The 20,157-nt window shown below is 50.0% G+C and overlaps 1 protein-coding gene across 7 annotated transcripts in view; it reads left to right on the top strand.

Annotated features, from left to right (window-relative positions):
* Positions 1 to 20,157, top strand: part of LOC120399662 (limbic system associated membrane protein) — a 1,355,472-nt gene that overhangs the window by 1,332,457 nt on the left and 2,858 nt on the right. For 6 of the 7 annotated variants that reach the window (XM_039528133.1, XM_039528140.1, XM_039528127.1 and 3 more), the window contains one exon: positions 15,563 to 16,013. The exons of the other annotated variant lie outside the window; for it this stretch is intronic. In XM_039528133.1, coding sequence (XP_039384067.1) covers positions 15,563 to 15,660 — 98 coding nt within the window. In that variant the 3' untranslated portion in view covers positions 15,661 to 16,013. Of the gene's footprint in view, positions 1 to 15,562; positions 16,014 to 20,157 lie in introns of those variants that run through there. 7 annotated transcript variants of the gene reach the window in all.

Genomic DNA, 20,157 nt, shown 5'->3' with positions numbered 1-20,157 from the left:
CAAGTTAGAGCAGCCTCAGGGAAAGGGGAGCAGCACCCATGTAGAATCCCTGTGTCAGCGCTACATCAGAGGGCATTCTCTGCAGGCCGTTTCCGCCAACAAGAGCAAAGTAAAGGGGCCTTAGTGTGACCGAGGGTCAGGCCCCTGAAGTACACAGATAGCTGTGAACATAATGGAGACATCCCAGGATCCATACACACACTTTACACCCAACCCTGATCACATGACACGAAAAGCAGATGCGCACCTACTCCCGCAGGTGCAGGCACATAGACACTAACCAGCTCATATGCCATCTACAGCATGCACATTGCTACACGCACGTGCTCGCAGAGACACTAACAAAGGCCTGTCCACAAAACAGCGGCTTTGGCATGTCAAGTGGCCAGACCCCAGCCCAGGGGAGAGCAAGGCACAAAAGAAGCCTTCACCATAGGGAAAAACAGATCAGTTTTCTGTCAGTCTATCTCCCTGCCCATTTCTGTCCCCTCCCTACTATCCTTCTGTCCCGTTCTATTAACCTCTGTCCCGCTCTCCTTTTTTCCTTCTCTACATCTCTCTGTGCCAACCTCTTGTCCTCTTCTATCTCCCTTCAGACTTCTCTCATTCATGCTCCATTTTCTTTCTCTGGCCGCTCTCCCTATCTGCCTCTGCGCATGCCTACACAAGACCTAGAGGTGTAAATGGAGCTCCTTGAGCTGTAGGATCCCAGCTCAAGGAGACATACCCATGCTGGTTCTGATCCAGCTGGCACGCTAAACATGTCACCATGGCAGTGCGAGTCGCAGAAGGAGATACCCCAAGTACCTAGCATCATGGACAGGATTGTACTTGAGGTAGCTAGCCCCTCCCACTGCTTGTGACGCGATGGCTATTTTTAGCATTCTAGCTTGATCACAGCTAGTGCAGATATGTCTCCTCAAGCTGGGAATCAGCCCCTGGTCAAAGTTCAGACATATCCTCCATCACTTCCTTTCTAGCTCTCTCTGCACCGGCCTCTGTCTCACTCAGTACCCCTGTCACTAAGACTACTCCCCTGTCCCCACTTCCTTGCTTCTCATTCTGCCCCACTCTCTGTTTCGCATTCTATCTCTCCCCTTAAGCCCCATCTCTGCCCGCTCTCCTGCCCCACCACCTTCCAGCCACTGTACTTCACTCCGCACACCTATCCCCTACCCTGTCTCCATACCCCTACCGCCCATCCTCCACCCCATGGACACATGCACACAATTCACGCCCATGAAAACCTGGCACACCAAAGGATTTCATTTGATGCCTAGTGCAGCTATGCACGGAGATGGGTGGTGGGGTAAACACAGACTGGGCATCTATTCAGCTGACACTGCACGCCCAGTGCTGTGGGATCCAGGCTATGTGCTCTGCACTGAGAAGCCGGACTGTGTTCAGCACTGGCTGGCTGCTGAGGGGATGGGACACGCTGGTGCACACATGCGCCATCAGCTGGAAATCTGAATAGGGAAGGGATTCATTCTCTCCGAGAAGCTTGGGAGGGGGGGAGAAAACTCAGATCCAACCCAGGAATGGCCCAGGGGAGCGACCTGGGTAACATGGTCCCCAGCTGTTTTGCTTGTAGAATCAGATCTTTAGATGGAGGGATCAAGGGCTCAGTAATGCATTTGGGAGAAGCAGTATGCCAGGTTCTTGATAAATCAACATTAGTTGCTCAGAGAATGAACGAGGAGAGGGGCAGAGGGGATTTTCTTAGCCGTGGTAAAACCCTAGAACTTCCTGAAATCTACAGGAAAAAAAATAGGTTAGCTGTGAGAGAAACTCATCTACCCGGCTAGGAGCCATATTTGGTCTTCCAGTCATAGGCTTTGTTAGCTAGGACAGCGGTCCCCTTCTACAGCAGCTATGGCAATATGGACAGGCTCTAGCAAGCTAGGGGGAAAGGGCCCTCTCTAGAACATCATGAACAGTTGCTAGCTCACTGTGGATGGGCTCTAGATTGGGGTAATCGCTAGCTCATGCAGAGGACCTGGCTGCCTCCTGCAAAGCCAGCGCATTGGCTGTGTAGACATGAGGCCCACCCAATACCCTAACTCAGAATTTAATCATAAGACCCCCCCTACCAGGGAATATAAGCAGCAACAACAGGTCCATAGGTATTAACTGACAGTGAGAATAAGGTACAAGCATACTGCAACCAGAGTGGTGTGTGAATTGTGTCTTTTTCCCCAAAGCACAAAGGCAGGTTGGGAAGAAAAAAAAAAAAACCACAACCAAGCAAGCCCTAGTAAGTAGAAGCTGCTAATCCCTAAAGCCTCGAAGTAGAGTGCAGAGCCTTGGAAGAAAGAAATTAATAACTTTCAAAGTATGACCTTGAAAATGGAATTAACAGTATTCCTCCCTTTTAAGCCTCCATGATAATAAAGATTTCATCTTCAGAAGCCCTGGCAAAGAGAGTCAACAGACTAGAAAAATGACTTCCTGCAGAGGAACTGGCATGTGTAAAAACCTGGCCACCACAGGCTGTGGCGGGAGAGGGCGGGGGGGGGGGGGAGAGAGAGAGACTCAGCTTTTGTCCAGCCCCTGTTCCTTTTTCAATAGTGGATGGTTCTGTTCTTTCCCTGCAACCACTCCTGTCCCAAGACATGCCCAAGAGACGTTGCTAGATAAGCATCAGTGAATGTCTTTGTAAACAGAATTGGCCTCTGATGCTGTGGAGTCACAAAAATCTTTGGTGCTCCCTGAAACACGGTCTCCCAGGCCTGCTAGATATTTTTCCTCCCATAATTTCTCAACTACAGACAGACACACACACACACCCGTCTCTCCTCAAAAAAAAATAGTCATAGGGCCCAGTTCTCCTCTCACACTGGTTTGACATTAAATTCAGTGGAGTGACAGCTGACTTACACCAATGTACATGAAAGGAGAATCACACTCAGGTTTCGGAAGTCACAGCTCCATATTGGCTCCCTCAGATCACTGAGCCTGGGAACCTGGCATGTGAGGCCATGGGGAGTCCCTTTACCAGTAGACAGCTGAGAAGGCATGGAGAGGGGCTATATCGAGCCCCTCTGCAGATGAGAGGCTGTGGTTGCCCTTTGGGGATGAATCTGTTACGTGTGTGCAGTTGTGACTCCTCTGTAGTGTGATACGAGTGACCATAGGTTCAATTCCTGGGGATCCATCTGTGGTGTCTGTGCCATTTGGGTGCTGTGCTCTGTGCAGTTGAAGGGCCTTGGGGGGGTTCACTCTTAGCCCAGGCTAGATCCTGCAGCCATTGAGTGAGTAGTGGGATTGTGTGGAGTGGCAGGTCAGTCCAAGGCCTGGGGACAATAGGTTAGTCTCTGTGCATGGATCTGCTAATTACAAATTGCTGCCTACACCCCTGAAGGCAAGGGATGGCGCCACCCTGCTTACAGGTCCCAGTGGGGCTCTGTGTTCCCCATCCCGGTTATAGGTTTCTGACTAACACCACATTCGCCTCAGGTCACAACATTCGAACATCCAGAAGGCTGTGTGGCCAGAAGCATCTGTACAGCACATTCTGGTTTTTCAGGGTTGCCGACGAAGTGTCAGTAGCTCAGTGAAGTTGGACGTTAGGGCCACTCCTCTCCAGGTCTTCCATTGCAGAGTTAGACCACAGTCCACAGATAATAATGACATGTAGAGCTGCTGGTTGGAACAGGCCGGATTTAACCTCCGCTTCCCAGCTGAGGGGGTGAGACAGCAATCACCTGGGAACTAGGGAGGGAGGGATGGAGTGATTGCTAGGTAGGGAGATAGCAGACGTCTGCTTGGGCCAGTTGTGGGATCATTTCATGTGGACTCTGGGCTCCTCTCCTGGTGCCCAACTGTCTCATTTGGAGGAGGTGGGGACATTTCTGGGTGCATCTGACCCAGATCCCCAAATGCAATCATCCCCGAAACGTTGGGAAAAGATCTGCACATGGGCTTGTCTCCAGTTTGCAGCGCTGTGAACAGGTTAGCTCTGTTTGTCCTCATTTTTGCCTTCGGATGCCACCTTCTGGGGAAACATGGTGTAACGCCCTTGCTATTAACCTGCATTTTTTAACGCTGCTTTGCCACTTCGTGGCAGGATCTAGCTAAGCTCTGAGGGGGCATTTGGGGAAGGGGGCGGGGAATAGTGAATGCCAGAATGCCAGCTAATAGTGCCCTCTTTGTTTTCCGTGGGAGCATTACGTGTGGCTGAGATAGGATGAAGTAGATCAGCATATAACACCAATGGCCTGGCCCAAGCAATTTGGGTAATCTGTCCCAAGGTGTCCCCATTTCCAACACCCCAAGGCTTAGAGACAGGTGGCACTAAAAAAAAATATCAATCCCCTCCCCCCCTGCAAAGATGCACAGGATCCACCAAGATGTGGACAAGGCAGCGTACAGTGCCAGGGGATGGCAAGCACACTGAGAAGAAAGGAGGAGAGGTCCCACTGACTGATGACCATCCCATCCCAGAGTTCATAGCATGCCTTCTCTGACACCTCTCCCACACACCTGAGCCAGCATTGTCCCCGTCTCATTAATCAGATCCCGGAGCTTCGTTTCCATACCATCAGCCCCCTAACTCCCATCAGCCCCCCCCCTCCTAGCCATCACATTCTCTAGCCATAACATGCCTACTCTTGACTCATCCTCATATCATAGCCAGCCCTTAGCTACCGTTGCTCTCATACCTTTCCCATCACATCAACCCATCCTTGAGCAGGCGTCATCTCCCTGTCCATACCCATCAGAACTCTTAGCCAGCATCAGCCCATACTTATCACACAGCTGAGCAGTCACCACCCCTGTATTATAACCAACATACCAGTGGGCTGGTGGTGCCCCTTTCCAGAGCCATCACATCTCTGAGTTGACAGCACCAGCGTCCCACACCTACCTCTGCTGGCCTCCCTCCTCATATGGACACTGATCTGCTTCCGATGGGCAATAATTGGCCAATGTAACACTTCAGGGATTGCTTTCTGGATTCAGTCACTGGCTGGCTGGAAAACAGCTGATGCCATTTCAGAGCTCCACCAGGTGACAGTGTCACCCATGCATCGTTTTTATGGCCAGAAGGGACCACTGTGATCATCTCGTCTGACCACCTGTGTAACACAGGCCAGAGAATTTAACCCTGTGATTCCTGCATCTATCCCATTCTGGCATTTGAGCCTATTTTTTAGAAAGATATGTCATTGCATAGCTTATGTGTCAGCCCATCCCTCAGCTGATCTGACTTTCTCTTTGTCTCAGCCCATGACCATTCACTAACTCAGACGGTGTCTGGGTGGCGACTTGTAGCCCAGTAGCTTGGTGCTTGATATGTGGTGGCCTCGGATCAGCTGAATGTGTAGCTTCTCACTCAACTCATTCTTTGACAGACCACAGCATCCCAGCACCTCCCTGTGCAGGACTGAGTAGATGCCAGAAAACTCCCCCACCTGGGCAAAGGCCTTTCTCAGACAGGTTACTCTCTCCAGCGATTGGACTGCCAAGAGCAATGCCTGAAGGACAGACTCTATATAGTGTCTTGTCAAAAGCTAGGCCCAAAGAAACGTAGCTGGCTCAGCAACATAAAGGACTAATATCTCGCTTTGCCATGCCATGCCATGCCTCTAGCTAAACCAGGCCACAGGCCATAGTGGCCCTTCACAAATACATGGGGGGAAAGCACGGGAACAGATTGTTTCTAGGTCACAAGTGACATGAGTTTGGTGATACACATCAAAAATATGTCATGAATTTTGGCACCAGCTGGTAATTGCTGTTGTGGCGCGGCCCATGTTTGGAATAACTGGGGCTGCTACAGATCAGGATCAAGGGCATTGGCAGAGCTGTGAGAGGAGCCCAGCACTGGAATAGCAAAGGGATGCTGCAGAGCATGCTGAAGTACATTGGTGGTGCTTTGAATATTTTGATTGTTAACCCTGGAAAGCCAGCACAGCTCAGTGAAAAGGAGCTGAGGGTCTATTCCATGTGCATCATCAACAGAATTTTTCACTAAGGTCCAGCTCCAACTTAGGCACCCAGCATTGCAATGCCTAATCCCTAGGTGGGCTGCTGCCTTCTGGAATCCACAGCCCTGAGTCAGGTGTGCAGGACCTGACCCTCCAAGCTATTTAGCTGCCTAACCCTGTGACATTCTGAGATGCAATGAAGAGTTGTGGCCCCTCTTACCCTGTAATCGCGAGTGCCTCACAATGCCTTGCCACTGTGGCTCTCTGCCTGGGATGCCCACAGTCAGCCCCAAGCATGCCCTCTGTGTCTATGTACTGGGCAGCCCTGGTGCAACACTTTGGATCCTGGTGCATTCCTGCAATACCACAGCCTTCCACTGGCCTCCACCAGCCTTGGCTAATGACTGGTAAGGTGACTCCACACTCTCCCCAGCCCCACATTTTCCCAAAAAGATGTTTTAAAATGTTCAGCCCTGTTCTGGAACAAGCAGAGGAATGTTAAAGGCTGTTATTCCTTAAGAAGTCAGTAGTGAACAGTTTGTTACTTTAACTGGAGTTACCAAACAGTTCAGTTAAAATAAAACAAGTCTATTTAATGACAAAGAGAGAGCTTGTATGTGAATACAACTATAAGGCTTAAAGTCAGAAATGGTTACAAGAGAAATAAAGATTAAAAACGCTTTCTAATACCTAAAACATAACAAGCTAGACTTGGGTCAAGGTAAAATCCTCACCTGACCAAACCCCTGCGTCAGGCGCTGTACCCCAAAGTCAAAGGGCTGATACCTTTGTCTTCTTAGGTGAAAGATAAATAATTGCGGGTGGTGGGGGTTCCTTGCCCCTCTCATTTATAGTCCAATGAACCTTTGCAATGGATTCTCCTGAGGGGTACCCCTCAAAGTAAAGTTTATTCAAACTGTGAGGAAGGTGACATGGAATCTGGTGGTGAAGGAAGCTCCATGCTCTTTGCTCCCCCACTTGTTTGCTAATTAGCTTATACCTAACGTGTAAAAATGGCCCTTCGTTGTCTTTGCCTGACTCAAATACACATTCCTTTGTCCAAGCAGGCCTGTTTACCAAATCCCCCCGACGAGCCTGGCTTGAACACATTTAAGTTATCATTCCAGCATGCATCCATAACTCTGATTAGACATTGCGTACATACAGCACACCAGAAATTGGTCCAGGTGTTGTTAGTTTTCAAATGATACCCTGCAAGGTGTCTGTTGTACAAAGATTATTACAATGGTGGGTGGAGGCAAATACAGAGGTGCCTGGGGTCACAAAGTCCCACTCACTTCAGTGGGAGGTCAATGCCTAAGTGTACTTGAGGATCTGGGCCTCAGGCAAAGAATGGGGAGCATCGGGTGGCTAAGCGATCTCAGAAGCCAGCAGGCTGAGTGGTGAGCTGCCTAAGGCAGCCAGCAGGAAATGCTGAGAGGAGGAGCAGAGAGAGGAGCGAGGGAGAGGCCCCTAAATAGTTGACCTGGTGCACCTGACTGACAGGCCAGACATAGGCACCTCCCTCTGCTCAGGCGTCTCAGCCAAGAACGCTGTCCTGGAATGAGGCACCTGCGCCAGGTCAGCTGCTTAGGTAGCCCATGCCCAGCAGCCCAAACACACATTCTCCTGTGCACACTCAATACTTTTGTGATGCTCACCAGACATTTTTCTGTGACCCCCTGGCTGTTTTTTGTGGGGGCGTTATGCTGCCCCTGCTCCCCACCAGTGGGCTGGCTCAAGCTCTCCAGCTGCAGGGCTGATAGGTGTCAGGTGTTAGGCAGGGGGCTCAGGCCCCACTGGTGAGATAGGTGTCACCCACCTAGTTTGAGAATTCTGCTTTGGAGATGCTGGGGCTTTGGCTGGAGCAATGGCTCTGAGTTGCTCATTGGCTGCGGGGTGGCAGCAGTGCCTAGAATGCATTGAATAGGCCAACCAATGGAAACCAATGTGCCTAGAGGACTTAGGCACCTACAGAGCTTGGGAGCAGGTTTTGAACATGTCAGTGGTGCCTAAAATGATGGATTTAGACACCTAAAGATGCAGCTAGGAGCCTAAATATCTTTGAGAATCTGGGCCTGTGTGTCAATCGATTCTGTCTGTGCAAACCCTCTGAAAACAATGGCATCACACAGGTGTTCTGGAAGGTAGAATCTAGCCAGCAGAACCTTTATCACTACTGATGCATGAGAAGGAAAGAGGCAAGCTAGATTCTCAAGTCCCACACTGAGGGTAGGGTGACCAGATAGCAAGTGTGAAAAATCAGGCGGGGAGTAGGAGGTAATAGGCGCCTACATAAAACCAAGCCCTGAATATCAGGACTGTCCCTATACAGTTGGGACATCTGATCACCCTAGCTGACGGTGAAGTTAGCTAAACCAGCTTTTAGTTTGTAAAGTGACCCATTTGCTTTGGAGTCACTGAGCGATAGGAAACATGGAGCCTGTTGATGCATTTTAACAGAGTCACTTTGCATAGGAGAGCCAGGTGCAAAGCTGCAAATATATGTATGGTTCAGGAGATGTGTAAACAGTGTGGCCTTTTTCCACTCTGTTTCCTCCCACTTCCAGTTCGTTTGCTCCTATTCTCTCAAGCTTTTCAGCCCCTTGGGTGAAATTTCAAGGTTATTTGGCAAATTCCTCAAATGTTCCCATTAGTCTTTCATCTGAAACCCAGTTTCCTTCCCTGGCTAAATTGAAAGAAACACCTTTCACATGTGGTGAATAGTCATGAACTCAACTGTGCTACCAAATAACAAGGCAGAAAGTGTAAAGCAGGATGTCACCATGCAAGCCACTATCACAGAACACAGGTTCTAGACCCAGAGTGGGGGAGTGGGAAATGAAAGAGGTACTGGTTGCTGTAAACCAAGCACCTCTGTAGAAATGTAAAGCAGACACTTCTGAGTTGGGTAGAAAGGGTGAACCCAAACCTCATCTGTGAACTCAGGTATTTAAGATTTGGTTTATAATCCAATTTTGGTAGCATGAGCTAATCTCTGGTCTCAGACAGACAAATGAGTGTACACTGACCCTTGAAGAGATATAAGATGCAAGTTGATTAGTGCAATGGCTTTTTGCTTCTGGAGCCCTTCACTAAAATCTATTTGAGGTGATACAAGTGGTAGGAGTCAGGTGATCAGCTCTAAGCATGCATTTTGTGCATGTATTCCCATAAAAAAGATCCTTTGCACATTTCAGCACCTGTCGTCTATCTTCTCAGGAGTCGAATAGCAGAGGGGTACTGTAGGTCAGGAGTGAGAGGCCTTGGCAGAGCTGTGTGGGGAGCCCAGGGTTACAAGCTGGTGCTTGGGTGCAAAAATGGGGCTCATTGGCATAATGGAGAATCATTGGTGGGCTGAAGGACAGAGCTGAAATTTGCATAAAACCTGGCTACTTGATATTTGGGTGAAGCCAGTGCTAGCAGTTCTTCAGCTTCTTGAGAAGGCGAGTTTACTTGGAGACAAGATGAAACTGTACATACTGTAGCAGCAAGAGGTGTGGATCTAAAATAAGGAGAGATTTAATGATGAGCAGAGGGAGCCCACAAATATACTCACAAAAGTGTTTGGAATAGCCTAAATTGACAGGGGTATAATTTTAATACTCAGCTGGGTCTTGCTGTAGTGGGTAACAATGGGCAGCAGGTGGCGCCACAGACTATAGCATCAGCCTCTCTGTGTTTGAAGTGGAGCCCTCATACAAATGGCTCATATTTGCTTCATGCCTGGGTGTGGTTCCTTCCACCCCACAAGAACATGCAACAGCTGCCACTGGCCTTCCTTCCCTGCCTCTCCCTTCCCAGGGACTTTGCCGTCTATTTTCCTGGAATGAGGTCACATGGGCATGGTAGGTGCTGGCGGCATTCAGGGAGCATGGATGAGGGGTTAACTGTAGAGCAGTAAAATCTGGATCTAGATCCAGATAGTGAACACCCCATAGCTCAAGCCCTTTCTTGCAGCAGGGGTCACCTGCAAAACTGTGCTCTGGAATTGAATCTCAGTCCCCCACAAAGTTTTGGGGCTATTCAGATTTGTGGTCAGGAATGATGAACTACCACCAGCTTCCTCAGCTCGGAGTCCATCAGGTCTCAGATGGGACAGGAGGTGAAAGGACACCTTAGAGAAGGTTGGCAGCTGTCCTGTAAAACAGGGACTGGAGGGGGAAGAGTTGTTTCTAGGGACCAGATCTCTTCAGACAAGGCTCAGGTGTGAAGTACAGTCCATTAAAGTTGAGTAGAGAAATGTGGCAATCCAGAAAGGGTGGGATGGGGCTAGACAGGTGGTCTGATCTGTTCAGCTGAAAATCCAAACTGGATCCCAGTGTGGCTCCCAATGACTTGGCCAGGCTGAAAACAACCAGGAAGATTTGGTAACGTCAGAAGTGATTGTGTCCCATGCATACAAAACCACACACGTGCCTTTACACAGAGACTGACACAACTCCACATAGTCACAGCAACATGTGCCTATACGACTGCCAGGGCTGGTTGGGAAATCTGTTTTATTTCCTGCATAATTTTCAGTTAAAGCAAAAAAAGTTTCATTGTCATCTAAATTTTTCACTGAGTTTTGGCATTTTCAGTTTTTTGATGAAATCCAAAAAATTTCAAGAAAAACAGACATTTTTGTTGAGGAATTCTGCAGCAAAACATTTTCACCTCACGCTATCAGTGACACACAGAGACTAAATAGAGCTACACACAGTGATTCCCGTGGCGACATGCAGGCTGGGGCTGCTTTGAACTGCTGCAGTGACTCCAAACAGCCAAGAAGCCAGCTTAACTAGCTACCTGGAGTCTCCTCCTGGTAGGCACCATGACTGGGGAAAAGGAGGCATGGTCTCTGCACTTAGTCTCCAGTGATCCTTGCAGTGGAAGGACGCAGACAGCCACACAACTACACACAGCCCTACTGCAGCCCAGTACAGCTCCACACAAACCACAGCAGACAACAGCACAGCTACACACGGACCCACTGCAGACCAACATAGCTACACACAGACTCATAGCAGACATCCACACAACTACACACTGACCCACTACAGACCAATACGGCTACACACAGATCACAGCAGCCAACACAACTACACACAGACCCACTGCGCAGACAGACGCACAACTACACATGGACCCACTGCAGACATGAACACAACTGCATGCAGATTTATTGCTGCACACAGACACTGATAAGACTACATAGGACTACTGCACTACAGCTACACATAGACAGACTGACATGACTACACACACAACCCACTATCACCTACAAAGACTCTAGTAGTTGCACACAACTTCACAGGACTCACACAACTTCACACAGTTGCTCATCCACAGAGATGGCCTTACATGCACACTGGAATACACAGTCTTCATCACACAACCACATACTCACTGATGCTACTGAGCATGAGCGTGAACTGGCACAACCATATCCCCTGCCAGCCTCACCACCCTGCATCCCCTCCTAGAGATTCCCAGGCCCTGGTGCATCCTCCCAGGCTCATGTTTTCTTTCTGTAGTCCCCCATCTCATCCCTCCCTGGCCTGTGTTGGGGATGAGGCTTGTAACAGAGCCCTGGATGGGAGATTGTAAAGATGGAGCAGGCCAGTCTGTCTGACTCATCTGAGACGTGACACTGTGACCCCTGCTCCTGGAGTCCCAGTACCACTCTTGGACAGGCAGCTACTACTCTAACTTGGTTACAGATGATGCCATTGGAAAGCACATCACACACGCTCTTACATATCCACTCATGCCTGCATGGAGACTCATATCATGACATGCACGTGTTCCATATCGACCCATTGGTACCTACACAGACACTGTTATCTGAGCAGTCTCACACACACACACACGCACCACTATAGAGACTCACAATGCATAATGTACACCATTCCATGGGGGGGGCATGCACACACACACACATATACACATATCTATGCACTGATATGAATGAAATCACCAGAAAACACACATCTTCACAGGCTCACAGATGCATAACGTATATCAATCCCTGGAGGCACATACACCTTCATACACTGGTATGTGCACAATCATCAGCACACACACAAGCAGGAACACACACATATATCTGTACAGGCCTACCTATAAATACTGCACATCAATCCACGGTGCATGGAACACTAGCACAAATCTATGCACTGATATGTGTGACATCTCCACCACACACACCCACACACACACACACACCCCTAGTGATGAGCTGCCAAAATATTAACAACCGGTTCCCTCCTCCTCACCCCACGAGGGGGTCATGCCCCCCCCGGGGACTCCTGCCCCATCCAACCCCCCATGTTCCTTGACAGCCCCCCCTGGGATCCCTGCCCTATCCACCTCCCTTCCCTGTCCCCTGACTGCCCCCTGCTACCGCATCCAACCCCTTCTCTCATTCCTGATGGCACCCCGGGACCCCTACCCCATCCAACCACCCCTTCTCTCTGTCCCCTGACTGTCCCTGGAATCCCTACCCCTGACTGCCCCCCACCACCCCATCCAACCCCTGCTCCTTCCTGACTGCCCCCCGGGACCCTTGCCCCCGTTCAATCCCCCTGTTCCCTGCCCTCTGACTGGCCCGACACTACTCCACCCCCCCAACTCCCCTGTGCTCTATCCATCACCCCCTCCCTGCTCCCTTACTGTGCTGCCTGGAGGCAGGGGCGGCTCTAGAGCCCAGCGGGGCAAGCACCTGCCTGGGGCGGCCCTTTCCCAGGGGGGCGGCAGGCTGGGCCGGCGGACCTGCCGCAGTCATGCCAGCGGGAGGTCCACCGACCGGACCTGCCGCAGGCAAGACTGTGGACGGTTCGCTGGCTCGGCTGGACCTCCCGCAGGCATGACTGCGGCAGCTCAACCGGAGCCGCCGGACCACGAACCGTCCGCAGCTGCGGGAGGTCCAGCTGAGCCGCGCGACCAGCGGACCCTCCGCAGTCATGCCCGCGGCAGGTCCGCTGCTCCCGCGGCTCGGGGGCGCCTCCCGGGCATCATTGCTTTGGGCGGCCAAATTTGTAGAGCCGCCCCTGCCTGGAGTTGCGGGCCGGGCTGGGCCGGGGCTGGGACCGGAGCCGCCCGGCCGAGGTCAGGGCCAGACCCGGGGGCTGGGCAGGAACCGCGCCACCCGGCGAGGTCGCGGCCGGACCTGGGGGCCGGGCAGGAGCCACGATGCGCCGCCCGGCCAAGGTCGCGGCCGGACCGGGCCGGGCAGTAGCCGCGCTGCCCGGCGTGGTCGCGGCCGGACCCGGGGGCCGGGCAGGAGCCGCGCTGCCAGGCGAGGTCGCGGCCGGACCCGGGGCCGTGCAGGAGCCGCGCTGCCAGGCGAGGTCGCGGCCGGACCCGGGGCCGGGCAGCGCGACGCCTGGAGCCCTCCTCCCGCTGGCGCCCCGCCCCCCGTCCCCAGCTCACCTGATGGAAGCCGCTGCTTCTTTCTCAGCCCTCCCAGGCTTCCCGCGCGAACAGCTGATTCGCGGGAAGCTGGGGAGGGGGAGGAGAAGCTGGAGGAGGTTCAGAAGAGGAGGCAGAGGCGGAATGAGTTGAGCTGGGGCCGGGGGAAGGGTAGGGAGCTGCTAGAGCTTTTGTTAAATTTAAAAGCCCTTTTTGAACCAGTTGTCCCTGGTGGGACAACCAGTTCTAAACGGGCTTCTAAATTTAACAACCGGTTCCCGCGAACTAGTGGGAACTGGCTGCAGCTCACCACTGCACACACCCCTGCATAGCCTCTCACCTGCATACTATACATCTATAATGTTCATGCACCAATGCACAGCTCTGTGCCCATAATCACATATATGCATATTATAGCTGTATTATAAAAATCCTGCCTCACAGACATTTTTGTGAATAAAAGCCCACTGGTGCGTTCACTGTGATTTGTGGGGTCAGATTATTCATTATTCATGACTGTTCAGTCAACCGCTGGCTGCAAATGCTCTCAAAAGTTCAGCAATGATTGGTCTCAGGATTTGTATTGAGTAAGTGCACTATTCACTCTTGAGCCTTCCCTTTTTTAAAAAGTTTCTGGCACCCAGCCAGAGTGCAGAAACAGTACCATGTGACTTAGGTGATCAGCTTCACTAGATGCACGGTGAATAGGTGAAGAAGCAGCCCATAGGCTGAAAATGATACGGTCCACGTGATTCGACATAAACTTCCTAATAATGAAAAAAATGGGATCAGATCACTAACAGCTGGCTGACTAAACAAAGAGCTATGATAGTAACAAATCTCATCTGGGAAAAGGCTACAGAATTGCATGAATAATGAGAACCTCTCTATCGGGTTTGTTTCGCTTAAGCACCATATAGACTTGAACAGAGAATTATATCCCTGCTATACAATTCTGTAGCATGGCTCAAAAACCCCTATAGATTCTCATTCTCTATTACATTTTATAGGTTTTCAAGGCAATTTCTGTAGAACTCTAGTGGTTCCATCCCTATTAAATACTCAGAGTGTCCTGTAAAGGATATTTTTCACAATAAACAGTTGTTCTTGCTGAAATGAACATGTCTTTTTAGACAGCCTGATTCTCCCCCATGCACCATACACTTGTCCATACAGACACATGCCTCATAAATACATCACACTGTTCCTGCACAACCACACACGAGCATGGGCAGGTGCTGACATGTATAGGATGTACGCTTATCACACACACCGTGGTATAACAAGCTACCACTGTCTGGGGCTACAGGGAGAATGTCAAGCCCAATCTCTGCCTTAAAAACAGTCCAGGAAGGAGAGCCACAAATGGGAGGATGAATGAGATGTCACTTGTGTTGGGACATAATATTCTTGTAGCAAGTCTGCATTATTTCTTGCTGCAGTGCCAAGCTTGTCGACTTCATTCCCCACCCCTGTGAAAATCAAAGCTTTCGTGGGACTCCCTTCTCCCTTCCCTATAGGTGCAGCACCACAGGGTCATAACAGTTACATGGAAATTGTTCCTCCTCCTGATTAACAAACAAATAATGACGGCACCTCCCCTGGGACTGAAGGCATTTGCTGATTGGTTCCATGTTTCATTGATTGGCACGCTGTGATGAATTGGCCCCTGAGGAGCAGGCATCTGGCTGCAAACAGACATCATCAACATGCAGAATTAGAACAAGTCCTGGCATTCAAGGGCCACCACAAGGAGGGAGGTGAAAAGAACAGCCATGTTGCCATCGCTAGCGAAATCTAGAGCAGGATATAACAGCTTGTTTACTGAGGAGCTCACAGCAGCTCTCCAACAGGCCCAACCTCTCCCAGCAGGTGGCATTGTAAGGAAGGGTGCTGGATGTGGGAAGCCTCACAGCTACTCCAATATCAGCCTCTCCCAGCAGGAGGTGCAAGAGGGAATGGGGCAGGAGCGCTGGCTCTGGGGAGCTCACAGACACTGCAGTCCCAGCTTTTCTCAGCAGGACACGCTGACAAACAAGCTCACCTGCAGTCCCAGCCTCTCCCAGCAGGAGGCGCTGTAGGAAATGACACAGGAGCACTGAGTGTGAGGCGCTCACAGTAGCTGTGAGTCAGTGCTTTTGAAGGCCCTCAACATGTTTCTGGCTGACTCTGTTTCTTCCTTGCTGTATGTAACCCTTTCCTCTTCTCTCTTCCTTCCCACTCTCTCCCTACAGGACCTGGCACAGGGAGAGTAGACAACGGTTCAATGAGTTTGGCCGTACCACTGTGGCTGCTGGCAGTGTCCCTGCTCTGCCTACTTAGCAAATGTTAATAAAATCAGAATAAAATCAAATTAAAAAACCCAACAACAACAGCAACAATAACAACACACAAAACGAAGCACGTCATACAGGAGACAGAGCGAGAAAAAGAGGGGGAGAGAGAGAGGACTGGTTCTTTCACAACTTTTGTGTGTTCAGGAGCAAAGGGGGGGAATTACAGCGAAGACGAATCAGCAACATTTATTCCGAATTATGACAAGACGTCTGTCAAGCCATCGACCACCTGGGAAGCGATGCGGAGCGCAGGAGAGAATGGGGCGCTGGGTGGGGTCCGCGTTGTGCCAAAGACGCCGAGATGTAAAAAAAAAAAACCCAACCAATCAGATTTCTTGTTTCCCCCTTCTTTCCTTAGTCCTCTTTCTTTCATCTTCTGAAAGAGAAGGTCTTTGCTGTGATGTTTATAGCCACTTAACCCCTTGATTCCCTTGGCCATTTGGTGAGCTGACTCTCCGCCAGTTCAGACTTTTGGAAAGCAGTAATCCAAACCCTTTCGCATACTGGTGTCCCATGAAGAAATCCCACACCTCCTCCCCCATCCCTTGCACCCTCGTTGACCCCCTCCCTTACGCCCCTTCTCCTCTAATACCTCCCTCTCTGCCCTGAGCTCAAGCTATGTTGACTATGCTACAAACACACTGTTTTTATTCTCTTCTTCTCCCCCTGTATTTGGCCGGGTGTCTCTGTCTCCCGTGTGTGTGTGTCTGTGTGTGTGTGTGTCTCTCTCTCTCTAAAGCATGCGAAGAGAATGGTCCATATGTACATAAGCTCATCATGCTGTAGATAAAGTTCTGCATCGTAAGTGTGAGACATGGTGCTGAGAGATCACTTGGGCAGATGTGGGGGGTGGGGAGTGCGTCAGTTGTGGCACTGGTTCAGATGGGCTTCCATCCCACAGCTGGCTTTTGCCTTGACAGCCTCCTGGCCGCATTGCTTGGAAACGTCAATCTCCATACTTTTTTAACCCTTCCCTGATCAACCCCACCCGGCTGGCACTCAATTGTAATGCATCAGAATAGTGGCTCCTGCTTCACGTCTGTGCTTGTGTGTATGTCCAAACAGGTAAAAAATCAATGTGACTGACCCATAGGACCATAGATGGCAGCACTTCAAGAGCACTGCTCCAGTACCCACTTCTGGGGGGGTTGGGAAGAGAGGTAATCAGTGAGATAACTTGGGCTTCACTGATCTTCTGCACCTGTAGGTATGGCGTGGCCAGTAAATCTCTCTTACCAGAAAAGCCTCCAAGTGGTAATCCATAACCATTCAGTATTGCTATAGAAATGATTTTTTTGTCCCTCTGACCTCCTTGTTACAATCAAAGCAAACCTGTAAATATCTCACTCAGCCACCATGAAAATACCTATATGGAGCTTCTTTAATTTTATACTTTAAAGAAAACCCAAATTGGTTCAGAAAGTGGCCAGAACCTGGGACTGTATTGTAAAAAAGCTGGGGCCAAAATTCTTGACATACAGGAAAGAAGCTTTGGGTGGTGCATTGAAGAGAGGTACAAGGGGGTATGCAATGGAGGGGTATTTTGTTCACCGATATTTAACACATCAAGGTTGCTAAGCTTGCTTCTAGACATCTTTGCCCTCTGGATGGTCAGAGGAGGAGGTAGTTGATGAAAGAAACTCTAGTGACACCTGGTGGAGATGATGTGGTGAGCCTCAGAGTAGGTCACTTGAAACAGAGTTACTGAAATGCTACCTATCTGCTGGAATCTGCCATTTCAGCAACAGGTCCTGCAGGATGAGATGTAAGCTATGGGACACGTGCAAATCTGAAGAGCCTCACATATCCCATTGGCTGTGCAGGTCATCCGTGAAAGGGGACAGCTGGGTTAATGCACCAGTGTTTTGCCTCTGGCAACCTGTGTCTAAATGCGCCTAGGGTCACAAGTGCCATGATCTGGGTGTCCACAGCAGAGGAGGTGTTGGGACTGCCAGTCCCTTCTCTTTCTCAGCAGAGCCTCTGGAACTGGCTTAGCAGTGGTGCTGTGGGTCAGGATTTAGGAGCTATGCACAGGCCTTCACTGTGTCCTACTCCTAAGCAGTTTCCTAAGCAGTAAAAATTCCCTTCTTTCCACCCCATCCCCCCACAAATAAATACAATTTAGATCTGCCTGGAATTTGCTGTAAAAACTTAGGGGAAGTAGGAAGGAAATCTCTCTGGCTTGAGCAGGCTTAAGAAAGGGGAGACTGATCAGCAGAAAGCAATGAGTTAATTCTGTTTTGTGTTTCAATCCTTCCCTTTACTCAGCTGAGACGAAATCTGTAAGAGAGGAGGCTCCCTATAATTCAGTGCCGGCTCAGCGGCAGCGCTCGCCTTGATCAAGCAGCTCAACAGCACTGCCTCTTTTCTGCTGAGCGAGGCAGTTTTGGGGCAGAGACAGGCAATCAATTAAAGAGGCAGCCAGGCTTCTCGCAGCCCACCAGGACTTGCAGATAAATATTAGTCTTTGAGTGTCTTTTGAGGGAGGAGAGCAGAGAAACAGGCCTGCGGGAAGTCACCAGTCAAGGGAAGGGGATTTTCCCCCATCCCTCAAGGTACATGCTCAGCTCAAGGTGGGCTCTGCTGTAATTTTCCTTTAGTGTTTTGGGATGTTGGAGAATAATCCCCACAAAAATCACACCCAAGTATGTGTGTGTGTGCGCCTTCATAACAGATATGACACCATCACTGCTTGGGAGGGGGTTGGAAATTGGGTGTTGTAACTTCTCTCGGTGGGACTGGATCCAGTGGGGCCAGACAATGAGGCACAGACCTTCAGAGGTATGTAGGCACCTGGCTCCTGTTGAACACACTGGGCATTAGGCACCTAAATACCTTTGAGAATCTGGGCCTTATGCTGTAGGTGACCTACTGACCATGAGCCCTGCAGCGTCTCCTAGCACAGGAGCCCTCTAGCCTCTGCTGGTGATTCTTTCTGAGTCTGATGGGTTTTGCTGTAGGGAGGGGAGTGAGTGTACAAGTCCAGTAGCAGATATTGCAGTTGGGGGATGGACTGTGCACCCTCTCCCACATATTGGCTCATTGGTTAGTTATTGTAGGGTTGCTCAGAGGTGTTGGGCTGCCTGCACTAATTCGTTACTGCAGGGAGACTGTCAAGGGTTGTTTATGAGGACTGGGCTGAACGCATTGTTTCATCAGTGTAGGTTAGCTCAGGAGTGCTGAGCTGTACACACTGGTTTGTTATTGTAGGGTCACTGATGAGTGTGGAGCAGCACATATTGCTGTGTTATTGTAGGGTTGTTCATGAGCACTGGGTGGCACACAGTGGTTTGTTATCGTATGGTTCCTCACAAGTATTGGGCTACTGGCAGTGAATTGTTTTAAATATTTTTAGAAAAAAGAGCACTGAAGCTTTTGTTTGGGGTGAACCCCCCTCCACACACACACACACACACACACACACACACACACACACACACACACACACACACACACACACCCAACAACAACAACAACAACAATCCCAGATTTTTGGAACAGAAAAAGACAAAGATGGTTGGGAGGACCCATTCTGTCTAGTGGTTAGAGCTGAGGTCTGCCAGTTAGGACTCCTGGGTTCTACTCCTGACTGTGCCCCTGACTCTTTGAGCAAATCTGTGCCTCAGTTTCTCCTCTGTAAAATGGGGATAATGATAATACAGCTGCTGAAAGGCATGACAGTGGTGTTGGAACAATTTGTATAGTGGGGGTGCTGAGAGCTATTGACCCAAACTTTGAACCCTGGATATGATGGAAACCACTTCAAGCCTGGAGGATACCGCTGTACCCCCAGCACCCCTAGTTCCAGCACCCCTGGGCATGATGCAAGTGCACAGTATTATAGTTATTCTGTTCTGGGATCTCCATTCTTGGCAGTGTCTGTCCCTTTAACTTGAGAGCTGGGGTGGGGGAATATTTATTTAGTGTTTTTAATGGACCCAATCCTGTGAGCTGCTGAGCATCTCCTGAGGGGTCCTGAGCACCCACCATTTCCATTGAAGTCAATGAGGGTTGCACAGCACCTCCCAAGACCAGGGCCATAGTGAAGAAAGGAAAAGGCATTTCCCTTGATCATTTCTTCACCCCTGTGGATAATTACATTAAAAAGACATATCCTTCAGTGCAGAGCCTTTCTCCTTAGGCGCCCACAATGGTCCTGCTTCTCTGGCCCCCTCTCTCCCTCCTCAAAATCCACTCACTTGTTTGCTGCCCTACCCCTCAGTGGGATTTGGAATGGGACACCAGTTCCTTGAGAGTGTAGGTGTAATTGTGTTTGATTGATGGAGGTTTAACATTTAGTGTTATTAAAAAAAAGATTGTATTTCTTCTACAAGTTTGTAAATATACGAGAGTGACATGAGATGTCCAATAATGTCCAAGCAGAGGAACAAACACTTAGATTTAATATATGGCCCCTTACTTGCTAGCAGATATCTAACCCTTTTCAGGTTACCAGTGGGAGGGGGTGGGGGGCAACTTTCTGAAAGGAAATG

This window comes from Mauremys reevesii, linkage group 1, assembly GCF_016161935.1.
Source record: "Mauremys reevesii isolate NIE-2019 linkage group 1, ASM1616193v1, whole genome shotgun sequence".
Classification (NCBI taxonomy): domain Eukaryota; kingdom Metazoa; phylum Chordata; order Testudines; family Geoemydidae; genus Mauremys; species Mauremys reevesii.
The sequence above is the reverse complement of the archived record's forward strand: the minus strand, read 5'-3'. Positions and strand labels throughout refer to the sequence as shown.